At 40.2% G+C, this 17659-nt stretch overlaps 1 protein-coding gene across 1 annotated transcript; it reads right to left on the reverse strand.

Annotated features, from left to right (window-relative positions):
* Window positions 1-890: 890 nt before the first annotated feature.
* CHMP4C (charged multivesicular body protein 4C) lies at window positions 891-17298 on the reverse strand. The gene is made up of 5 exons (XM_023920834.2): window positions 16908-17298; window positions 10258-10435; window positions 8944-9058; window positions 6293-6401; window positions 891-4118 (listed from the first exon to the last, which is right to left on the reverse strand). The coding sequence occupies exons 1-5, from the start codon at window positions 17101-17103 to the stop codon at window positions 4054-4056; spliced, it is 663 nt and encodes a 220-aa protein (XP_023776602.2). The 5' UTR covers window positions 17104-17298; the 3' UTR covers window positions 891-4053.
* Window positions 17299-17659: the final 361 nt, after the last annotated feature.

Genomic DNA, 17659 nt, shown 5'->3' on the forward strand with positions numbered 1-17659 from the left:
AAATATGAGAGCAATCTGAGATTATTCTACTTGTATAAGTATATACTTATATATATATACTACTTCTTAAAATGTGCTGCTAAATAATTTTTGAGACTAAATTTTTCTCCTTATGTTTCTAAAAAAATGACATAATTAAAATAATATAAGCTCTACATCATGAAAGATGGTGAGATTTTCTAAATATTCCCCCTGCACTCTCATCCTGTTCTTCCATCCCCCAGAGCTGTAGACAGAGAGCAGTACTCGTACCAAAGCAGTTCCTTGGCATTTTGTGACAAAACCCTTAGGATTTACAAAGAGGAAAAGAGAAGCTGCCCAAGCAATTGAAGCCTTTCCATACCAGATAATGAATAGTGGTCCTAAATCTCTTCTCCAGCATTTCATACATACATATAAATATATGTGCATTTACATAAAAGGTGAGACACTATACACACACACAGACTTTAAAGAAATTTTAATAAGATGAATGAAAAAATGCATTTTGTATTTATCTCACTTCATCCTTGCCTATCATTTTTTTTTTCTTTTTCCTTTTTAAAAGACCAGATCATGCTTCGTTTCAAGGCCTGGAAAGTGAAAAACACATATCACTGAAACAATGATAATATCTTTGGGTCAGAGGGGAGGAGAGGGAGGTATTTTCGATATATTAAATTAAAATAATTTCTTGCTACACAATGGTTAAGTGTGAAGGAATGCAGCCCAAACACCACAGCTTACACTGGGGTGTGGATTTTTGTTGGTTGTTTTTTAAAGCAAATCAACTTAAAAGAATTCTTGAATGCTAACTCGCTGCTGAAAGATTAATACATCAAACAAATGTTTCAAAATATCCTTTGAAAGAGCACTATATCTTAATGACAGTGTAAGGACAGTACTTACAATTTTGCCTGATAGGAAAAGAAATTTAATAAAATCATGTAACACAAACATGACACCAAAAGATTTATTTACAGTGTGTGTATATATATATACATATATGAATTAGTTTCACTTTTTATTAATATATTTCCCCTTTTTAAAGTTATCCAGGGTAAAAATTTCTAAGCCTGTTAGGAGAAAAAACAATCTCAGAATAAATAAGCAACAAGAAGGAAGTCAGTTACAGTACACCATCTGCTACCATAGTCCTCCTGTAAAATATGTTCCAGTTAATAGGGTACATTTACAATAACACATTGACACTATTCACTCTTGACTGCTTACATACTAAACAAATACCATCCTGGCGTGAAGAGAGGCATATGTTCAAAGAAGAAAGAGCCATTTGTCCCACTGTTATCTGAATTTACAAGGAAAGCTCCACTCCTTCAGCTGAGTTACATCCCTACAGCCCCTTTGTCCTTGAAGAAAATGGGTGTCCCAAAAAAATATGGCAACAAACACTGCAGTTATGGAGGTCCATATGGTGTATTTTGGTTTCTGTACATCACTACAGTGTTTCTGAATACAACTTCACCAACCTCACATCCTGGCCTATGAACTGGTACATAAATCTGTCTTTCAGGATCACCAGCCACTATACATAAGCCTACAGAGCAGCTCACCTGAACATGGAGTTTCATTTCTTCACCTTTCAAACATTTTGTTTTTAAAGTGCTTGGTCTGAGATTAATAAACTGAACGCACCTGAAGCTCCTTCAGGATCAACACTTGGCCAAAACATTGCTGGAAGTCAAACACTGGTTAGCAAAGAAGATCTCTACAGGATTTTTTTTGTCTCTAGTGAGGGGTGTTCACATGGAAAGTTCTTATTCAAAAACAGCAGGCCCACATTTTCCAAAGTAGACTTAAAGTCACTTTAGTTTCAAAATGGAAGTTTAGAGATCCATTAGGTTATAGAGCACTCTAAATAATGCCAAGGGCTGCATAAGAGCCAAACACTGCTAAACTACTAATTCAACCAAGAACAGAGCCTGGAAGCCAGCTTTTCCAAACTAACCATGGGATTATGCAGGCATGGCTTCATATTTAGAAATACCAGAAGTGTCCAGAAGCACTGCCAGCCTCACATGATCCTGCACCCAGTGTGTGCTAATATGTTTTGTATCCAATTCAGAGACCTACATAAACTACACACTTTGAACACAGGATTCAAGCCAGAAGGGTTAGCAAATGGGTTTGAAATAATTTAGAATATTTTCTATTTTCCTAAATGCTCTTGCTTTCAGCTAGCATCTCATGCTGAATTTCAGCAAGCATTAAAACCAAGTAGCATTTTGTTAGTATTTGGTTTCCTACTCCTACAGAGCTCAAAATGTATTTTTAAATTTAAGGCAATTCTGCCCTTTCTTTTTATGTTTTATTTTGTATTTAAAACAAAAATAATTCCAGACTTTCTCTATTCTCAACAAAAAGTGACAATTTTCCTGGTACCTCCAAATTTTAGGACAGAATTAATACGCACAGTTTTTTCCAGCAAGCAAATTATCTGAAGTGGCAAGACTTGATTCAGCTGTCATACAGATACAATCCAAAAGCAATTCCTCCACATAGAATGAAAGTTCTGAAAAAGTCAATCTCTCCACAGGGTTTATGCATTTTGGGTTTTATCCATGGGGCTCAACTTGAAAGGCTCTGAGCAGGCCACGTCTAGAAACACATATTTGTTTACACTTAACCTAAAATCCACTAAGCTGAAGGCTACTGAAGCCTATTGAAGCTGAACACCCAGCAAATCACAGGCTAAAGCCTGCAGGAGAAGGGGTCAGTCATCTGTTGCTGAAGACCTACAGAAACCAAGTCCACCACTATTCCCCAGGTGGTTCAGTCACCACTAAATTTAAATTCATTTGAAAACAAGAAGCCTAGATCAAGGACTCTGCTTCCTACACCCTAAAGAACTCCATAGTATTTTACTATTTCCTTGTGTTTGACAGCAGGCTACTAGCATAGAGCTTAAGAGTTGTTTAATATTTTGTTAGTACAAAGCAGCCTATTTAATTTTTGGGTTGCATTTGAACAGCAGTTTCTCCATATATGTAATAGTTTAGCACTCAAGAGTGGCACGTGCTCCTCAGGCTAAAACGCTGTCAGTTGGACTTCAACACACCAACTTCACAAGTAACCCAGAATCAGCTTCTAACCAGGGTTTAAAAAGGCAACTGCAAATGCAACACACTGGTACTATTATCATTTACAAGCTGAGTAAGAGAAAAGTAAAGAGAAAAGAAAGGAATTGCTAATTCCTTCTGTGAGGATGAGTATTATCATACTAAGTAAAGACTCATCCTAGAAAGACAAGGAAGAGGATAAGAATACAGGAAGGTCAAATATCTTCTGAACTTTTGACAGGGTTAATGAAAATCAGTAGTGTTTGGCAAGAATCTGTAAGAACCTAAGTGTTTTGCTGTCCTCAATCACTGTAATTCTGTAACCTAGTCAGAAATAGTCTAAAATACAATTCAAGTTGACTTAGAGAAGTGCATGGGACATTGTGTCCAGTTAAAACAAAACAAGTAACACATCCCACTTCAATAAGCCTACAGAAGAGCTTCCTCTTAATATCTAGGACACCGTAAGTTGCTCCCGGCAGACTGTTTGAATCTTCATGTCCAAATGAATTGTTAGTAATTCTTGGGCTCAAAGAACTTGCAAGTGAGGACATGTATTAAGTTGTTTTGCTAATATTAAAATAGTCTGAACCAAATAACCCTCTAGTTATAGGGCCCTGACAACTTACTTAACTTCCACATTTCAAAAACAAATCCAGCTTTGAGCATAAGTGAGGCACACAGGTTTTTACAAACCAACAGATATGGTAAGATAGTACCTATTAAAAACTGATACTAATAATAAAACAAATCTCTTGACAAGGCTGAAAAAAAATATATGCCTGAAGGTTTAGGCAACTACTTAATTATTTTGTTTGCTGGTTTTTAAGCTAGTTCCGTAATATGGCAGTAACACCAGTCTCAGCAAGACATGCCATAAAAAACCCCAGCCTGTATGAAATGCAACCACACTAAATCAGTGAGATTATAAAACAGCAGTACAGCTCTTTACATTCTGCACTATAATGTTTGGAGTTTTAAAAAGACCATGCTCTTATGAAGCCCAGGCAGCCAGTTTCTTCATTTCATCTTCATCCTCTGCTCGTTTCCTGGTCGATGCTGCAGATAAAGAGACAATAACAGTCAACTAAAGTAACAATCAGAACCACTGTATCTATTAGCATGAGGACTTGCATAGTGCTTTTCTGTGTGAAGATCTCAGACCAATTTACTGAGTAGCAAGCTAAACATGAGTAATGCAGGAATGAAGCTCATAAGAGATGTGACTATTCTGCCTCATCATACTTCCTACAGAACCTAAAGTTCATAATACAGGTCTGACGTCATTCCTTCTGAAAGACTCACACAGAAAAAACATTTCATTTCTAAAGGTTGTCACAGCCAGGAAAGGCCCACAAGAATGCTGTCAGTTCTCTCACCCCCATGTAAACGAGCAAAAGTGACCTATCCTGGCCAGCTGCACATCCTGCTACCTTTCCAAATAATGCTGAGAGGTTCTGCACAAGCAGAATGAATTCTGCTCTGAATGAACTCACCCTGTTTTAATGGATGGTGTCATTTATTAAATGGATAAAGACATTTCTGGACTCAGGTGACATCAGTTAACTGCTGTGTTAACAGCAATTCCCAGCACTGTATCATGCCCCACACTTTGTACCCAAATCTCCTATCACACATCACCTGCATGCACTAAACTAAAACCTCATCCAAACTGTCTTCATTTGCTGACCCACAAATTTGACACCCAAGAGCCCAGGTTCAACCTCAGGCTGCCTCCTCCATCTGTGGGCTGTGCACGTCAGGAGTGGCATCTCTCCAGCCACCAATGGAACACTGCTGCTGGGTCCAACACCTGTGTGTGCACCTTTACAGCCAGCTGGCTCCTGCCTGGGACAGCCACAGGGCCAGCAGCTGCTGTCTTGAGGGGAACTGCTACTACCCTTTGGGGACTGAGGGTGGGAGAGGCACACGGGGGACCACAGGTTCAGTCCCTATTCTGCAAGTGTCACAGGTCCACTCTGTAACTGGGGAAGGTCATTATGCCTCGCTCATTGCAGTTTCCTCATCCTCAAAATCAGGAGGGCAACATGCATCTCCAGTTGATGCATTATAGATCCATCAACTGGTCTGTTGCTGTGCTGTTTAAGTAAGCAGAGAGTTTCAGAAAGCATAAGCCAGTTTTTCACAGCTTTGAACTATGTAATTGCAACCAGCTCATCTTGCCTGAAGCAGTCATTCAGATGCATGAAGTAGAAAATTAAAATAGTGAGAATCACATGGAGATGGTCTGCATTTCATAAAAATATCAACTAGCACAGCTGGATCTGGAAGGCAATGTATGAACAAATCATAATGGCCAAACTAAATTTTCACTGTTTTTCTAAATCTCTTTTTTTTTACTAACTGTTCTGCAATTCAGTAGATGAGTTCAGTAGATGAGGCAACAGTCTCCACTTGAGCATTTTAAACTGCTTCTCAAGATTTAAATGTCATGTGCCAAAACACTTATCATAGCATCTGAGTTGAGCTGGTCTAGGTAACCTGTTCTGTAGCAGAAACTATAAACAACCTGTGTCACATGTGTGCTGTCCTTACCAGTAAATATTTACATTCTCTTACTAATGTCAGTCACAGCAAGTCTTTCAACTTGCAGTGAAAAGTGTATTAAAAGTTGACTGCCTCTGGCTGAATTCAAAATGAACAGGGCAGAACTACAGATAAATAAAACTACAGCTTAGTACTGGGAATAAGCCTGTTCAGTAGAAAGAAAGCAAAGGAATGAAAATATGTCTTTAAATATGTGCTTCCCAATGCCTCCTTCATTTCCAATTAAAGTACCAGTAGAAAATATCAAACCACTACCCTGCAAAGCTGGATCTTTATGACATAAACATTTGGAATCTAGGTCAGACTCTAATTGAAAGAGACTGAGGATTTAATTGCCAAAAAGAAGGAAAAAAAAGGCAAAAAAAGATCATTCCTCAATGATCTTACTACATTTCAGTAGGAGATTCATCAGTATATGTGCAAGGTATGTGCTGAGTTTGTCACCCCAAATCTTCAGAGAATTTGGTCCTAAATGCTTTCACAGAGAAAAATGGAATCCCACTCTGCTTTTTCTGTTAAGCAGATACAAAAATAGGAAAATGAATTTATAACATTTGAAAAGTTACGACAGAGTTAAATGCATATCTGAAACATTCTTTTCCTCTCCCCTTTCTCACAGCATGGCTTAATAATGAGAAATACATAATGGCAAGCAGGCATTTTACCAGGGCGAGAAGGCAGCGATGTGGACGGAACACTTGGCAACCTGACATCTCTCATTCCCTTGTTCAGTTCTTCTTGCTCCAGTTCTTCTAATTCTGCCATCAACTCATCCTAAATTCAAGGAAAACATCATTTACAAATGCAAGGGCACATTTAACCACTGTGAAGCAAAGTACTACAAAAAAAAAACAGTTTACACCTGAAAGGACATATCAAGAAACAGCACATTAAAAAGTGTAATTTTTACTAAGTATGGGCAATTAAGTAAACCTTAATTGAACACTGAAAATAGGATAATGGAAGTTAGAAACAGGACAAGGAATAAAATCAGAAACAAAACTAACAGCAGTACAATACATGCCAAAAAGGCAAATACAGAGTAAAAAGCCTTGCTGCCGTTCTCAGGTTTGTTCCAAATCTAGAGCCTGTACCCTTCAATGGATTCTAACTTTAATGTGCCTTTTTTCCATTTTAAAAGGTAAACACCTTCCAGTGGTTATAAGGCAGATTGTCATTAAACATTATGCTTCAGCCCTATCCTGTAAGTCCAGGATTATATGTGATTTCAAAGCAGCACTGGAATCAAAACTGTCCTTTGGGTCCTGTTATTCACTCTTGAAGCATTCAGCACTCATGGGCTTTTAGGTGCAGAGGCTGATCTGGACAGACAATCTAATCTACTCGTACAATGCTAAAAATTAAAAGGTCGTATGCTTTTTTAAAAAGCAAGGAACTTATTTCTCAGCTGAAGCTTCCTAAAGAAAGGAAGATAAATGTTACATATTTGTAGAGAAATGGATCTTTGCCACATTGATAAAATGGTTTCAAAGAAACAATGGGCAAAAACAACTGGAGAGGGGTGGGGGAAGTTTAAAAAAAGTAGTAAAGTTGGAGCTATTAGATACTGAACTGGGCTTTGCCTACACATTTATACTTCATTTATCACCAATGTCAAACTTAAAATGATAGTTGCATAACCACCACAGGATTTATACCTGTATTTACCTTCTCATGGTTTTATAATTTAAGGTAAACATACACTGTGCCAACCCAGGAAAAGGAACTCTTATGTTTCTGTGCCTGTCTGGAGCAGGAGAAATCACATGTTTCCATGGTCTCCTTACAGCCACGGCACACGTGTTAAGAGAAAAAGCATCCAAGTGCATGGAATAAACATCCTTAAAAAAAAATTAAATTAAATATTATCCTTCAACACAAACCACCTTATATCCCAGCAATTAAGTCACTGATTCTAGCACTCTTAATGTAGAGTAGCCTACAAACCAGGCTTCCCAGTTACTGCTAAGTGCTCTAAGTGTTAGGCTCCTATGCAAAAGCTGGTACGATGACGCTCCAAGTGACGGGATTGTTTCCCAAAGGAGAACAAAGCACATCAGCTTCAACTGGGATCCCTTAGGAACTTCCTTAGGTCAATCTGTAACATGCTTACTAAGCCTAGACTACAAAAAGTTAAGCACTGTTGAAAAGTAAGACACTGTATAGCTGTTTGGGGTGATAGGATGTTTTTCAATTGTTCAAAGCTCAGGCCAAATCCCATTCTTTGTGCCAGTAATGAATAAACGTTTCTTGGAAAGTCTATTTACATTCTAAATGGAATTACAGGAAAGCAGGTAATGGGAACAAAATACAAAGAATCATTCTTATTTTTAACAAGTTAGAACTGTTGAATGAAACTTCCAATCAAGGCAATATGTGCAATATAGCACTTATATTTTTCTTTGTTGTGCATTTGGGCACCTAGAAACAAATTAGCTGGGAAGAGAATGAATGGTTTCAGCATTCAGGACATTCTTCAAACCATTCTTAGTGCTTGGCCATTTTGAAACAAAATTGAAAAACAAAACAAAACTGGTTGTGATATTGAGCATGATACCCATCTCTGCATTCCACAGATTACAAGAATTTTGAGTAACCTTGACCCTTGAGTCCTCAACCATAGTTCGATCAGAAATAAGTTATATCCTGTTTAGATGTACAAAATCAAATCTGGGAGCACTGGATGAAAGCTACTGCAACAAAATTTGAGAAGGTCCTAAATGCCTTGTGGGGGTTTCAGAAGAAAAGAGCTTTAGAATGAAACCTTACTGCCTCCAAGAGGTATTACTTCCACCTATAAGACCTACTTCTGTGGTCTGAACAACAGGGAAAGGACCTGCATCTCCAAGCACCAAAAACAACCTTAAAAAATGGTCCAAATATTCAGAATTATGAACAGCAGCCTGTCCATGACATAGGGACATGCACTTAAGTCAAATGGATGTCTATTTGGAGCAACAAAAAATTATATGTTTCAGTGTCCACTTGGAGTAGTACAAATTACATGTTTCAGTGACCTTCCTCCGAAGCTCAAATGAGAATAACTACAGGAGTATAGTTAAAAATGCTTTTCTTAAAATTTAGACAAAAATAAAAATAATTTTTATATTTTTACATGTGCAGATTTTTATTTAGTGCATTATATATTTTGTATAGAATATTTTTATTTCATTTTTATATTTATAATAAAATTATACAATTGTCCTGGAGAGGGTAAGCTAGAACCAAGGAATTTCACATCCACATTTCCTGAGAAACAAACCACTGCACGGCAAAATAACTATGGAGTTAAAACTCACAGGCCTGAAGTACTAACCTCATCAAACTCATCACCAAAGGTGGCTCGGTTTGAGATAGCATCTGAAATTTCCTGGGCAACATCTTGCTGTTCAGTGATATCTTGCATCAAATCATCGATTTTGTTCAAATCCCTGGCAAGGTAACACGGAAACATTTTTTTAAAGATATATCATTCAAATCCTGCAGAACACAGAGGGGGAGTACTTCAAGAACACACTTGAAAAGACCCTATTTTCTTTTTATGCCCATGACTCCTTAAACAGCAGAATTCACTGGCAATAATCTTCCTCACCTACACCCAGTCCACCTACTTCCATGCTGGGATTACAACATAAGTCAAACTGCAGTAGACTGCATCTCTCCCTCTCTGTGCTCCTCATACCTCTGCCAGACAGTCACAGCCCATGACCAGATCCCCAAGGTCAGCATCTTTACAGGCCTTTTGGTGCTTAAAAGGGGGTTTATAAAAAAGAGGAGAAGAGGGTAACATCTTTAACCCAAAAGAGGGTCAATTTAGATTTGATTCAAGGAAGAAGTTTTTTAAAATGAGGGTGGTGAAGCACCGGCACAGGTTGCCCAGAAATGGTGGATACCCCATCACTAGAAACATCCAAGGTCAGGTTGGATGGACTCTGGACAACCTGATCTAGTTGAAGATCCTCGTCTTCACTGCAGGGTGTTTGGACAGTGTTGTCTTTAAAAGTCCCTTTGAACCCAAACTGTTCTATGATTTTATGAATCTTTTTTGATGTTAAGCTTTCACCAGAGCTGGGGGGAACTTAACAGAATTTTACCCCATTTAAAGGTTTCCCCTTATTGTTAACTTCATTATTGTTTCAGTTCCTGTTTATTTCTCCCAGAACAACCCTTCTGATTTAACTCTGTTTGTTCAGGCAGAAAAACATCCCTTGAAACAATATAGGACCTATGAAAATAAAAATGTAATTCTCTTTTAGAAGGGGCAGATAGGAAGGAGATGGATCTATTTAGTATTTTGAATCCCACAGTCCAGCTTATGGATTCTAAGGAAAAGAGTCCACCGAGTTTCTATTAGACTTTCTTCTAGACAAATCAAGGACAGAGACCACTCTCCACTGCCAAGATAGACTTAAGAAAACAGATCTCACTAGTTAAGTGAATTTCCTTCTAGAGTTATTGTTAGGAAAATATATTTTCCTGCCAAATATAACACTACAGCACTAACAGCATTCCTGACATTCAATGCCCGAACCAAAAATTAAGTCAAAACTATGATACAACAGTCTGTAGTGATGGAATAATTTGAAAGTGGTTAGTAAGTTCAACTTGGAAGCTACTAGAAAACACTTACATATTTTCATGTACTTTTTTCATAGCTTGTGCAGCATAACCCATGTTCTTGAGCACTTCTGTGTTGGTGTGGGAATTTTCCAATGCCTCTCTCTGGAACTCAATAGTCGAAAGTGTCCCATCAATTTGATTCAACTGTTTCTCATACCTCTTTTTTCTCTTCAGCGCTTGTAAGGCAGCTAGAATGGGAAGAGGCAAAATGCACTGTGTGTTTTCATAGGAAATGCAAGGACAAGTAGTTCAGCACCAAGCTGACCTGCAGAATTTATAATTCTCACCCTCCTACCTTACTATGAGGGAGACAAACTTTGGCCACACCAGATCGGCAGCCTGCTAATCACCAGCAGGCTGTTGCATGAACATGCTGGGAAGCCTCTTTTAGATTAACTCCTTTTAGCACCACAAGGAAAAGCAGCGTCTTCCTCCACTGTGGGAGATCTTGAACTCCATCCTGTGCACACAGGCAAAGCAGGGAAGATGGGAAGGAAAAGGAAAAACATCAGAGAGAAGTCAGAAGGGAGGAAACAGAAGAGAGAAGAAAAGAATAAGCTGCAAAATGTAAGTAAAACCTAAGGAAGACAGTGTAAGAAGATCTGCCATGATAACCACAACTCCACCAAAACCACTTTTTAAATTTTGTCTCAGCAGCAATAATTGTGAAGTGCAACAGAGGGCCCAAATGGCCCAGCCAGGCAGATGAGTTACATACATTACTCCATTTTTTAGTTCATCTATTTCTTACAATCACTTAGGAATGTGATCTTTAAACCTTAGAATTTAAAAACATAGAGAACTTTGTAGACACAGGCACAGTCAAATCCAGCTACACCCCATTATCTTTGTAAATTGTTGAGATTAGTCTTTTATATTCACTAAGTTATGAGCAGCGTACTCTGCCCAGAGTAAATCATTACCAGAATAAATGCACGTGACAAGCATGAGGAGAAAAGAACTTTCTCTTGGCCTCAGGGTGTAGAACACACAGTTTTGCCACAAGCATTTCCTGATGAGAGCCCTTTCCAAACTACACGTGTGCCAGGCAAAAAAGCCCCACCAAACGAAACCAAGGGACTGAGTTAACCCATTGTTTGGTTTCTTTCAATTCTATTAGCATCCCCCTTCCTTCCCTTGTCTCCTAGAGTTAATTTTTTAAACAGATTCAGTGCCTGCAAGCTCCAGCAGCCCTGTGCCCCCCCAAACTCAACCAAAAGCAGCAGCTACTGTTGCAGTCCTGTTAAAATTGTCCATGTGCAATAACACTGAACCTTGACACTGGGTACACAACTTTCCAAATTAAATTAGGATTCCCCCAAGTAGGGCACAAAGATTTATGGTGTATAACAGCACACTAAAAATATCAATGCTTTGTTGACAAATGCTTAAATCAACCTGATCAAAATTACTCATCATGAGCTGCACAAGGACAGGCATTCACACAGGCTAAGATGCATTCCACCATCTGCAGTGAGATGTTTCAGGACAGCAAACCACAACCCCAACAGATTAATCACAGCATTCAAATCCAAGATTTTCCCAGGTTTTGGGGGATGGTTCAAAGATCATGCATATTCTGAAGAAGTTGCACAAACTCCAGATGATGCCATGCACACAGCAAATGTAAGAATTGTAAAAGTCTCACTGGTGATTCTAAAATACTTAATATTGATTTAATCCCCAACAAGCTTTACCTACTTATTACTTCCCCGCTTATTTATGCTTAGTATTTGTAGAGTTAAGACACCAGCCACTTCCTTTCTTAGCTTCCATTGGATCAAATTTGATCCTGGATTCTTAGGTTAGGAAGCTAGAGGTTCCAGACAAATGTAACAGTCTGAAACTGTGCATAGCACTGGCTGGGCCAGAGCGGAGTCTGAGGCCCTGTGGACTAAGGAGCACTAATAAACTGATGCAGAAAGACTTCAGCTGGAACAAGCATCTATCATGGGCAGTATTTTTAGTCAGTGTTCTTCAGAAATGGGACTCCACAATGCTGCTGTTATTATTGGTTGCTCACAGAGAAAATGGATTTCCTCAGTTACACACAAAGCAGTTGTTTTCAAAATCTCAAGATCATTTAATTAAACCACGCCCAAATCAAGAAAACACAGAGAAGCTAAATTCTCTCTGACGTCAGCTATTCATAAACAGCTCTTCCTAATTATTGTGGTGCAACATATTATCTTCCTTCTCTTTAGTTTTACCAGCGACTTACAGAATAAAGCACTTCATAGGAAATAAATTCATACTCCTTCCTTATCAAGCAAAGCATTATAAATTCACACCACGCTGTATGATTTTCCTGATTTGTGTTAAATGACTGTCCTTTATTGCAGGGTATTTTCCTACAGTAGCTCCAACCACTAATTTAAGAGGATTTCATTGTTATTTGGTATCTATTTTTCTGTGTTTACAAAGTACATAGAACATTTACTGGTTTTCCACTGCATATCGCAAGCATTTTTAAATATTGCTACAATGCTGACACTTTGTTAAGGAAGCAGAAATCGCCAGCTGCGCAATAAGAATCCTGGCCACACTGAATATCCACATTTCAAAATGAAAAACGGCAGTAATGACATAATAAGAGTTGTGGCACCTTTCTCATGGCTTCATGACAGATCAGACCGAAAAGCAACAGTGCAGTAATACCACCTTTACCTGTCAAGCCCACCACCAACACCCATTAGTACAGAAAGCACCAACGAGCTCATCATCTTCTGAAGCAGAAATAAAACTGTTGTCTAATAATCCTTAGAATTCCAATGAGAAAACTACGGAAGTAGGATAAGACTGTTTCTTCTGAAGATGTAACACCACTGTGAAAATACCAGGTCTCATTCTTGGATATAGTTCACAAACCTCCACCTCAGGCCTGCAAGGGATTCATGGACTGCAGCTTCTGACCTCCCTCACTCCAGGGACAGCCAAAGACAGTGCTGATGAGGCCATAAAAATGATAGGACCCTAATTAGGCTCATTTTCAGCACTTCATAGTCCTTAAAGCCTTGTGGAGGAAGCCACATGCAGTTACAACTGAGGAGCAAAACCAAGAATAATAATGAGCTGAACCAGTTAAAAGTATTCCAGTTCATGGCAAGACACTTGAAATGTGATCATGAAAGTCAGAGAACAATCACTGTAACTCACAGAGCAAGGACACACCAAGGACTCTCCTTTATGTCCCTGCCAAAACCCCTCACTCCCAACCTGTCCCACAGCCTACCGTAGGCATGACTGTCCTGTCCATCTAACACACATCATTGTTTGGCTTCCACAGCCTCCTGGTTACACCTCATGGAAAAGGAATGCTACACAGCTACATAAGCCCTGCCCAAACATAACACACAACATACTTAGCAGCATCTATTTGTGAAATCCTCACTGTTATTCACACTTTCTTCATAGGTTTTGTCCTCAGTAATACGATGGGATTTTTTTATGGTTAAGATTTAATCATATTCTGGATGGCTTATCTTAACTTTATTCTTTTTATTAAGTTTTTTTAATATTTTTAGGATCTGTGAAAGACACCAGGCTGAAACAACACACATTCAGGTGTATGTTACTTTCACAATTACAGGCACGCTTCAGAAAACGCATTTCATTTTAAACAAAGTTCTCAAATATTGAGTATCACTTCCTGTTCTTTAAATTTTCTTCTAATATCATTCAAAATAATGGAGAAGAAAAGCCAATATGTAGATGGAGTTGGGAGCTGTGCACTTGCTGAAACTGAGAAACTCCCAAAAAGTACAGCAAGAGATTAAAAAAATATTTTGTCCCTGGAAAGGAGAGGCATTAGAAGTCAGTGCTAACTGTGATAAAAATATTGCTTGTCATGATATAACCTCTTCAGAAGGAATTTCAGCAAACAAAAACCCCTGAAGTGGTCTAGCTACAATCAGATATTAATGGAGAATGCTGGAAATGTATCACATCAAAAGCAGAGGTAATTCCAGATTAGGTACAGGAACTGTAGAGATTCTTCATAAAGGAAAAGCCAGGAGTATTTCAGGGATGTTTCACATCTATGGCATAGCTAGCACATTACAGATTTCAAATCAAGTTAAGTCTACTGATGTCACATGAAACCCATTCAAGAATCATATGAAGTCATGAGAAATTGCTGGTGCTTGAATCTGCTCTCTCTTGTGCTGGTGCAACTGACTCAGACTCATGCACATAAAAATCAAGTGAGATCATACTAATTTGGTGCAGTTTCTAGCTCTACATACATCTTGCTCTAGTTGCAGACAGACCCATTTAAGTACACATAGGCTTCTACGCAGATGCAATGAAAAAAAAACCGAAACAAACTACATTAAAATTACCAGTGTTGTCCCTCTGAAACACCCACTTCAACAAGGCAGTGTAGATTAAAACCTTCATTCTCTCATTTGTGTGTATGTTTACATAATATATTTCCAATAGATGGTGGTCAGCACAGATTTTCTGAGCTATACAGTACTGTACACTTGCTAATATGCTGCCATATGTAAATCAACAGTAATTAAACTGCAAAGCAATTGACATATCAAAAGAAGATGTATTATTGGGGTTTTAAGTTCACTGGCTATCCTTCTAAATTTAAGCACTTTGGCACAGCAGGGTTATATTTTAAATAATATGTGGTTCATACTGCTTCTCCTCTGACTGCACTTAGGTTATCCCATTTTGGTTTTAGAAACATTTTTGGTGTGAATAAAAACTGTCACACTGAATTTTAGCCCTACTCTTCCCTCTTTACTGTTCTTAACTTTTGGTCCCTGAGCAAATGACAATATAAAAAGACAGTTATTTTTAACCACGATCAGTTTGCAATATAACTCCATGAATAATTTTGTAGATAAAAAACTAGGTAAATTGCTCATTGAGCACTGCATTGGAAACAACGATCTGGGAGAAAAGCTTCAGATATAAAATACTGCATGCCTGAAGCAAAAGACCAACACACACCTGAAACCACTATCAAACAGCTGAGTTAAAGGAGAAGCAGATCCACCTTTTCCCAACAAGTTATTTTTCCTGTCTGTGCCCCACCCTCTCCTTCGCAGGTGCACAAGCACTCATGTAGCTACCAGGTCAACTGGATAAGCGGACCTTAAACTATCCTGGGTAAAAATAACAGCCCAGACAAAGAAAACCACAGTATTTTAAAATATGCAGCTTTCTGAAACACACCCTTCAGGGAGCTCTGCTAAGGAAAAGGAAGGGAGCAGCACAAGGGCAGGAGTGAGGCAGGAAATGTTTCTTCTTCCTGAAAATGTGCCAGCTTATAGTTCAGGTTTGGGAAGAAGTTCCAGAGCAGCATGTTGGGATTTAACCAGGAATTGCTACAGTCATAGGGACCAACCTTTTTTCTCGCACCAGCCTGACAGCTCAGGCTTTTGCACAATGAATTCAGCCCTAAGAGCCACCTGGTCACTTTGTCCCATAGCAAGTTAGCTTCCAGTTGAACTGTGACAGTACACAGGTGCTTGGAGAAGGAACCAAGAGACACTCCAGCTGAAGCCAGGGGAGTAGAAAGTGTGAGACTGGGACAAGTGTGCAACTCCCATTCTCTTAAACAGCTGGCTCAGTTAAGCTCTCAAGTGACTTTACTCCCTCTGGATGTGCCTTCGAATCTGTCCCATCTTAACCCACAATTTTAAATCCATTCTAACTAAAAGTTAGTTTAGTTAAACTGCCTCTGCTAATAATTATTAAATGCTAAAGTATTACAAATACATTAGAGAGCTAACCAAAATACCTCTAACAGCTCCTCTAAAGTTTGAGCTTACAGGGCATTATTTTTTAAATTATTGAGTAACAGAAAGAACAGGCAAAAGACCTGCTTTCTTGTTACATCACAAATCTTTAACTCAAAATGTTCTTCTGTTTTGAAGCATTTAAATTAAAATACAGCTCAGAGTACACAAATAGGTCTCCATGTGACTTCAGGAAGTAATTAACTTGTTTCTCTGAGGCCTGTATATCCCCAAGACACTGACTACTATCATTTGCTTCCCAGGGATGACAACAGCAGTATACATAGGAGCCAGACCTTTTGACCCCCTAGCATCCTCTCCTTTGATAGCTTAGAGCATTAGTGACTACTGCTTTGTTAGCTACATTCTTTTTTTGGTTGCATATATAGTTCTTACATGATTTGGACAAATCATTGCATCACTTTGTTCCTCAGTTGTCAGCAATGGGGATAATGTGCATTTATTCGTGAATATACAGGAGATCCTCACATCCTTCATCTCCTTTGCCAGCTGCCCAGCCAATGCTGAGCCCCCAAACAGCAATTCCCTCCCCTCGCTGAGGAGCAGTACTTTGCCCTCCGTGTACCCAGCCAGCATCGACTGTGGTGCAAAGCACGGACAGGTGAATTGCACAGGAAACCACAGACAGCAAATTAGTGAGGAATAACAAAATCCCATCCCGCTATATTAATTCACCGTTCATTAAACACTAATAGATGCCGAAGACCCAAAACCACCATCCCGCCTCGCGTGTGGTGATACTTGCTCGGAGCCCACAGCCGAACCACACTGTACACCTGCGGAGCCAGGTGACCCGGCCCGCCCCGGCGAGATCCGAGTCCCCGCCGCAGCCAGAGCGCTCCATTCCCGGGATTTAATCGCGCGGGGCCCGGCCGGCACTCACCTCGCTTGTTCTTGGTGCCGTGCTGCCGGGCTACCGCCAGCTCCCGCTCGATCCGCGTCTCCAGGTACTCCTGCTTCTTGCTGAGCATCTCCTCCGTCTCTCGCAGCCGGGCCAGCGCCTCCTGCGGCGAGGGACCCCTGCGGCCCTTGGAGGCGGCCGAGCCGCCCCCCTTGAAGAACTTGGAGATCTTGCTCATGGCGGAGATCCCGGCTCGGCACCCGCCAGCCCGGTCCTCAGGAGCCTCCCTGCCCGGCACACGCTGTGCCTGCACTTCCAGATCCCACGGGCGGCGGCGGCACCGCACCTGGCGGCGGGGCGGGCCCGGGGGCGGCCCCGCGGAGGCCGAGCCGCCGCTGCCCTCAGCCAGCGCCGGGCAGAGCGGCGGGAGGAGCCGCTCGGGCCAGGCCGGCGCTGCGGAGGCGGCTGCCGAGTTTGAGCTTCCCCCCTGCTTTTTTTCCCCATGTCATAGAATCGCAGAATGCACTAGGGGGTCATCTGGTCCAACCTCCCCGCACATGCAGGGTCATCCTAGAGCGCACGGCACGGGGGCTCAGTATCTCCAGGGAGAGAGATTGCACAACCTCTCTGAACAGCCTGTTCGATAGAGTGGCCACCCACACAATAAAAAAAAGTTCTTCCTCATATTCATGTGGAAATTCCTGTGCATCAGTTTATGCCTGTTGCCTCGTCTTATTGCTTGACACCACTGAGAAGAACCTGGCCCCAGCCTCTTGGAACCCTCCCATAAGAGG

Source organism: Cyanistes caeruleus, chromosome 1 (genome assembly GCF_971803275.1).
Source record: "Cyanistes caeruleus chromosome 1, bCyaCae1.hap1.1, whole genome shotgun sequence".
Lineage (NCBI taxonomy): Eukaryota > Metazoa > Chordata > Aves > Passeriformes > Paridae > Cyanistes > Cyanistes caeruleus.

What these genes read in the sequence shown, in the direction of transcription:
- CHMP4C (XM_023920834.2), bottom strand. Translation starts at nt 17,103, where the DNA reads ATGAGCAAGATCTCCAAGTTCTTCAAGGGGGGCGGCTCGGCCGCCTCC. An exon ending in CGGCACCAAGAACAAGCGAG is followed by an intron (nt 10,436 to 16,907) that starts GTGAGTGCCGGC and finishes TTCCCATTCTAG; the next exon opens with CTGCCTTACAAGCGCTGAAG. An exon ending in ATCGCTGCCTTCTCGCCCTG is followed by an intron (nt 4,119 to 6,292) that starts GTAAAATGCCTG and finishes CTTTATCTGCAG; the next exon opens with CATCGACCAGGAAACGAGCA.